We start from the raw sequence: 7540 nt of genomic DNA on the forward strand, positions 1-7540 counted from the left end.
ACAAAGTGCCTTGGCAACCTTTGACCTCAGATGATTTTCACATGGTTCATATCACTTTTTTTTTAAAAGTCACATTCTTTTTGTAACTTAGTAGCAAATCCTTATTTTAGGGCTGTTCCAGTGTGTTTTTTTTAAATTAGACTTAGCTATTTACTTGATGGTAATCGTAATGATAGTAGCGCTAGTACTATACTAAATAGTACTGGTTAGTGGTACTGGTAGCTCTGAGTTTTTAAGCACTTGCTAAGTGCTCAGCTCTGTTGTCAGGCTCTTTACCGATACTATTTTGTCCTCATTACACTCAGCAAGGTAGGTACTAGTAACCCATTTAACATGGAAGGACTGAAATTTTGAGTGGTGAAGCAATTTGCTGAGGTCATACATATAGTGAGTAAGAGGGTAAGTCTGGGTTCCAAGAGACTAGATTCTGACCCCTACCTGGTCTTCCCTGGCATTTATCAATTGTACCACAACTTGGGTACATCTTAGGTATCATCTTAGTCCATTTGGCACTTGGGTATCATCTTAATCCATTCAGGCTACCGTAACAAAATACTGCTGACTGGGTGGCTTATAAACAACAGAAATTTTATTCCTCACACTTCTGGAGAAATCAAAATAAATCTCCTCTTCCTGGTTCACAGCCATCGCCTTCTCACTGTCTTTTTTTTTCTTCTTTTTTTCCACTGAGTGTTTACATGGTGGAAGGGGCTAAAAAACTCTGCGGAAGACCTCTTCTAGAAATCCCATTCATGAGGGCTCCCCTCCGATGACCTAAGCACCTCCCAAAGTCCCCACTTCCTAATACTATCACATCAGGCATTAAGATTTCAACAAACGAATGTTGGGGAGGGGAGTGTAAATAGTCAGATCATAACCTACTTTTAAAATGTTGTCCATAATTGTCTAGGGGAGTGAGAAGAAAGGAGGAAGGTGTATGTTATCTCTGAGAAGTTCTGAGCTCTGAGCTCCTTGAGGAAAGAAATGATCTCATGCAATCCTTGTTTGGATGCCCTCGCCTGATATTAATCAAGAAAGCTTATAGCATCTAAATACTCAGGATATGCTTGTTTAGCTGAATGTGTTTCTCCTTTTTGCAGGCGGTAGAGCGGTACCACTTTTTGTTTCGCAGACGTCACCCACCAAGATGTCTGTGACGCTGCCCTCAGTGAAGCTGGAGGACTATTCTCAGTCTCTGAGCATCAGCACCGTCCAGGGGGACACGGACTCTTCAGGAGCAGATACCTTCTGAAAGGGAAGTCGGAGCCAGCATAGCGTTTGTGCCACTGGTTTTGAAGTCATTTTTCTCAAGCATAAAACCATGTCTCAAACTATTTGGTGTTTTGAGCATATTCTGAAAAACAATTTCTAATTTCTTATTAAATTTAAAAACACAATTTGGGTATTTAGGTAAAATTTTTAAATAAAATAATTTAAATATGAATCATTGTGAGTCTGAATTATTTTTTAGAATCCTGAGGCAGCTTGGCGTAGTGGAAAGGGCATGACTTTTGACATGTAAGAATGTATTCTATGAATATAATTATCTGTAGTTATGAAACGATGTTGCTCAAGGCTATTCATTCCGAATTTTTTGGTAACAACAAATAATTGGCAGCAATCTAATGTCTGTCAATAAGGGACTGACTAAAAAAGTTGTGGCATATCTGTATAATGGAGTACTATGTAGTAAAAAAAGAATTGTAAAATGTTTACATGTTGATGTGGAATTGTCTCTGAGAAATATCGTTAAAGTGAAAAAAAAAACTGGGGGCAAAATAGCTCCCATCATGTGCAGTGGGGAGGGGAATCCAAATGTGTGGTATGTACACACACGTACACATACATACATACATTTGCTTAATGACACGTTGAATGTATTTGGAAGGATAAACAGGAAACTGCTAACTTGTTTCTGGGAAGGAGGACCAAGTGGCTAGGTGATAGGAGTCAAGGATGACTGAAGCCACTATGTATTTGAACTTCAATGTGATGGAAAAAATTAAGTGAGGTTAATTTTTTTATACCTTCCATGTATGCCTTATAAACATTTATACTTTACAAATCTGTGAAATGTGACTAAATTACCTTTCGAAACATAAACACATAAAATTGAAAGAAAACCAAAGCATAACTGAAATTCTAGTTTCACTTGCTTCACCTTCTTGCTCTGTGATGAGAGCAGATAAGCCCCTTCTTCATGGCTGCCTGGGCAGGTGGGTTTAATACTTGTTTTGCAGGATAATGAGGATTATCGATAATGTTGGGGGTGATGCTCAGCACAGTGCCTGGCACCAGATAAGAGCTCAGTTAATGGTAGGTGTCATCATCTTGAGGAACTGAAGCATCTTACACCAGAGGGTAAGCCCAGTGAGAAGTAGGGTAGCCTAGAATTAGCAACAAAACAAAACAAAAACTTAAACATAAACAAAAATGCCTCATCTCCCTGAACATATTTTCCTGTCATAACTGAAGTTCAAACACACAGTCACTATACTCGTCCTTGACTTTTTTCAGCATTTGCCTGGGTTCCTTGGTGTGTCTCAACCTTGGCTGCACATTAGAGTCTCTGGGAGCTTTAAAAACGCCTCTGTTCCATTCTCTGGGACGCTGACCTCACTGATCTGTGATAGGGCCTGGGCATTGGTATTAAAAAAGAAAAAAGACCTTCCCAGGTGGTTAAAATATACTTCCGAAGTTAAAAATTTCTCAAGAGCAATGTAGAATTTCTTAAGCTTCTAGTAGGGCCCACTGCCTGGGGAATTCTGGAAGAGTCTGAGGATGTCTTCTCACTAGAGACAGAAGCTGCAAAAACCTATGGAGAGGTGTCAGCCTTCCACGCACATTTCTTCCTATGTCAGCTCCTCCAGCTTCTCGGATATTCTGTAACTGAAATGCTTTAGGTTTCACTTTAGAACCCATTTTTCTTTGGTATTGCTTTTTGGACAGCTCTGCTTGTAATCGTTCCCATGAAACAAGTAGAAGAAAAATGCTATTCTCTGTATCATACTTGGTATTTGATGTTCATCAACAAATCTCTAGCTAGGGGGAACGCTGCTTCATTTTGGACAGGACACCTTGGTTTCTCATTTTCACAGCTGCTGCTTTCTGAGAAGGATGTTTCTTAATTTTAGCAAAAGCATTTTTTAAAGGTATTGGTCGTTTCTCCCCCCACCCCCACCAACTGTAGGAAACTCACCTTTGCTAATTTTAGGGTAGAAGTATAAGCTTTGATTTATTCCACTCCTCATTTGCTTAAACTTTTCTGGCGGGGGGGTACTTTTTTTTTTTTGTCTGCTCATCAGTATTTTGTTTGATGGGATTTCTGGCCAGGGCTACTCCTGTATGTATTCCCCCGCCAACCACCTCAAATCCTTTTGGAATAAATTGTGTGTGTAAAATAAATTAAATGGCATTTTTGATGTTACAAGTTTTAAGAAACCTCATTTAATAATTTCAACTTCTAGAATGAACTATTTAGGAAACGTGCTACAAACATGTGAAGATCAAGGCTGTGAATATTGCTTGGCTTACATGCCTTAACATCAGGATAGCAGGTATTCAAAATGTTCCTAAAGCAAATTTGCCTTTTGTGCACATTAATAGACTCCTACATGAATGTTTCCATTTTTAAAAGATGATTAGGTCAGTGTATTTCTTATCCCTTACCTATTCCTGGTCTCTTAATTTTGCTTCTTAAATGCTAAATATATATTTAGATCAGTTTTATTACTTTTCTATTTAAAAACTCAAAACATTTTTCTATAAAATAAACAAAATAGTTCATGGTGGATTACCACCCCTAATCCAAGAATAATTCTGTAGTTGGAACATTTTTCTCTTTTAAAAAATGCCCTGATGCTATGGCATTTCCTTGCAGGTGAGTAACGGACAATAGTGGATAGCTGAATCCTTAGTATTTCTGTGATGCTGCTGAGATATCTCACTGCAGTACCCTTTTCTACCCTCTGTCCATATGTGTACCTGTTTAAAAAAAATTGAGTGTGAAGGACATGGGCATGCAGTGTGGTCTACTTACGGACCAGGCTGGATAGCCTTGTAAAGGCTATGTCCTCCCTCCCTTTGGTCATCTGCCTCTCCTAGGGTATGAAGGTTAAACACAAGTTATTCAGTCTCTTCCTACCATAGAATCATCATTTGGTCATCAGACATCAGTTCCACCGTAGTTTTAAAGACAGTCTTAAAAATGGAATGGAGAAAAACAAACAGGATTATTATCATGAGAGATCCCATCATTATAGTTTAGAAAAGTTCAGAATGCCAGTCTTTTATTGGACCTAGCCCATGCTGGGAGAGTAGATTCCAAGTCACAGAGTGTCAAAACTTTGAGAATAATTAGCCTTTGTCTGTATTTTTTAAAAAGATTTTTTTTCTTCTTGTCCTGAAGTGTTTACCTAGAAACAATAGGATATGTTAGCCAGAGTACAGATGCCCCCTTGTGAGGCCAATAAATATTGTAAAACTGTGTGATGGTCCATTAATTGCCAAGGGAATGAGCAAATCAGTGCTCTTTCACTGGGTGTCTGTGATTTGAATGGTCTCATTTATAATTTCAGTCATAGTGCAGGATAAGTTCCTGATACATTTCTTGAGTTCAGGAACCTCTAAACAAGGTAAAAGCCCCTCAAGAAATCAATAGGCTCCTCTAACCTCCGGGAGGTCACTCCACTGAAACCTCCGAAGAGACCCAGATGGTGGGGACTAAAGAGGGTTTAAATCTTCATAGTAGCTAGTAAGAAATCCCAAGAACAGGCCTGGTACTACATAATTGATAGGGTCTATAGGTATCGTTGAAAGTGTGTCTTTTTCCCTAAATTATTCAGACAATGATACTATTTCAGTGGACATTTTGTAGCATACTTTCCCAAACAAAGATTTTTTCCTTTCTATTTTTTCATAATGTGTTACCTTAGGAGTAAGTATGTAAGTTGTCGTCTAGGAGGTATTTTGTACCATTGAAAGAGTTGCAGGGAATTGCTCAGGAAGCTTGCTGTGTATTTTTATTTCCTTTGGTCGTTTTCTCCAATAACTGCTGGGTTCTGACAGTACCATAGACTCCCAGGATTATTTTAAGAGGTGATTGGGTTGATTTTGCTCTTTGGATAAAATACTTGCTGTGTGTAATTCTGTGTGACAACTGTCTGAGTGTCTGGTTCTAGAAGTATTTTCTGTATGTTCTGAAGTATAGAGGACGTGTTCAGACCCTATCCTTGATGGGGTTGTTTGCTAGCACTAAGCAGAGGTGTTCCCCTGATTTCAGTGGCCTTTGGAGTTCCCAATGGATAACAGGTTCAACACGAGGTCAGTCTAGCCGAGGAGGTCATGGTCTGATCATTCTTTGAAACAAGGAAAAAGAAATGTTTCGGAAAAGGGAGGGGGCAAATGAAGGAAAGTAGAGTCCCAGAGAGTATAGAACAGGAAGGCAGTCGCCCAGTAGAGTGAGTCAGTTTGAGTGGACGCAACAAAAGTTCCGTCAGGTTTCATTGTGTTGGGTGGAGTTTGCCCTTCCAAAATCGCCTGCTGGAGCTGAAGGTCTCGGGTAGGCTGTTTGTGCCTCTCAGCCATCTGCTTTGGCAAGGGTTTTGGTTAGCCTCAACTCGCAGTCACTCATGGGAGTGGAAATCCCATCGATCTGAGTTGGAAGCTCATTTTCACTATAACATATTAAACCCTGGGTAGACTGTTCTGTTGTCAAGATGACCCCAAATGCTTCAGTCTGATAATGCTCTAAGGCATTTTTGCATTTGTATCATTGTGTTTGCAAAACAAACTACCGCGTAAAACAACTATTTATTTATTCATGATTCTGTGGATGAGCAGTTTGGTTGAGCCCAGCTGGGACCAATCTGAGCCCAGACTGGTCCTGCTCCTCTTGATATTGCCTGGCTTTACACACACATTACAGTCCGTTGGGAGCTGAGGTCCTCACTCTCACGTCTGGTGGGTGCCAGTTGTTGGCGAGGCCACACAGGGATCTGGGCCATGTGTCCGAGCGTCTAGCAGGCCAGCCTGAGCTCATTCACACGATGCTGGTGTGAGGGTTCCTGAGAACAGTAAGAGGGCGAGCTCTGGTGTACAAGCCGTTTACAAGCCTCTGTTTGTATCAAGTTGTTATTGTCTTGTTGGCCAAAGCAAATCGCATGTCCGAGCCCAGCCAGACTCAGGGAGCAGAGAAATACACTGTCTCTCCGGGCAGGAAGATCCACACAGTCACATGGAAGGGAGCATGTGTGCGGGTTGGCAAGAATTTGTGGCCATTTTTGTTACTTAACACACATTTTCTTTTTCTAGCAGACCTGGCCACTGTGCTAGAAGTCATATGAAGATTTGGGGGATGTCCCTTTCCAAAAAGTGATTTGAATATATTGAAGATAAGAATAATATTCTAAATAAGCTTCTGACAATATTTAGCTAGGTCTGCATACCCCCAAGTACAGTAACTGGCAGAGTTCTTCTCAATGACTGAGGGCATCTTGTCCTAGGAAGAAAGTTTGAGATCTGAGGAGGTGATTGTGTGGCCATTAACACTAGTGACAAAATAGTAGGGGAAGGCAGATTACAGATATTTGATAGTTTAGCACTGGTGTTAGCAAAGTGTCTCAGCAATGAGCCAGATAGTTAGCTTTATATAGGCTTTGCAGGCCACATGTGGTCTCTGTCACATAGTCTATGTTCTGTTTTCTTCTTTGTTTTTTTAATATGCTTTTAAAATGATGCAAGCACTTTTTCCTCCCCCTCATGGACCATATGAAAACAGTATGCAGGCCAGATTTATCCCATGGTTTGTAGTTTGCCAGTCCCATGTTGGGACAAGTTTTAACTTCATTATCTCATTTGTTCTTTCTCTCCTTCCTGAATGGAGAGTAAAGTTTTTGTGTTGGGAGAGAAATCCTGCTGAGTTCTTGTATAACTATTACAGTGAAATGAGTTCCCTACTCACCGGTAAGGAAAGTAGGAATTCCCTGGGTTGGAAACAGAGTCTAGCAATGTTTTCCTTCTGTCACATCAGTAGCTTTTCAAGGAATAGGTTTTAATCACTCTGAAAACTTACAGATTATTGTTGATACATGTTTATAGCCTAAAGACCAGGATAGTTTTTTAAAATTTATTTATAAATGCTCACAGGACCTTGAGAAGGAGTTTCTGTATTTTGTTTTGCCTTTTCAGGCTTACCCGAGTTATATTAGTTATAGGTAAGACATGATTCTACCAATTCCTGGTTAAAGTTTGAAAAATACATTTTGTTGTTTACTATGGAATTTAATTGTTTTCATTATGCAAACAATCATGGGGGCAATTTAATTAATATCCTTGGGATGGATTGTAGTACTCCCAAGCAGCTGTCTGGAGATTGTCAGAAACTGTCTTCCTGGAGAACATGTCTTTGTAATTGTCAATATTGCTTTGCAGAAGGTTGGGTTGACTGTTACAAGCCAGTTATACCCAGTCTAAATGGTTAAAACTTACAGTCTGCATAATAAAACCTGCTTATTTAGCATGAGAATTAACAAGGGAGTTT

The 7540-nt window shown here is 39.8% G+C and overlaps 1 protein-coding gene across 14 annotated transcripts in view; it reads left to right on the forward strand.

The window, feature by feature from the left end:
• KIAA0586 (KIAA0586 ortholog) overlaps positions 1 to 1444 on the forward strand; it is a 139525-nt gene extending 138081 nt beyond the window's left edge. For 10 of the 14 annotated variants that reach the window (XM_059182206.1, XM_059182210.1, XM_059182212.1 and 7 more), the window contains one exon: positions 1101 to 1444. In XM_059182206.1, coding sequence (XP_059038189.1) covers positions 1101 to 1252 — 152 coding nt within the window. In that variant the 3' untranslated portion in view covers positions 1253 to 1444. The remainder of the gene's footprint in view (positions 1 to 1100) is intronic. The other 4 variants (XM_059182213.1, XM_059182219.1, XR_009355704.1 and 1 more) reach the window with 3 other exon arrangements.
• Positions 1445 to 7540: the final 6096 nt, after the last annotated feature.

The sequence above is a fragment of the Mustela lutreola genome, chromosome 7 (assembly GCF_030435805.1).
Source record: "Mustela lutreola isolate mMusLut2 chromosome 7, mMusLut2.pri, whole genome shotgun sequence".
In the NCBI taxonomy this organism is placed as follows: Eukaryota; Metazoa; Chordata; class Mammalia; order Carnivora; family Mustelidae; genus Mustela; species Mustela lutreola.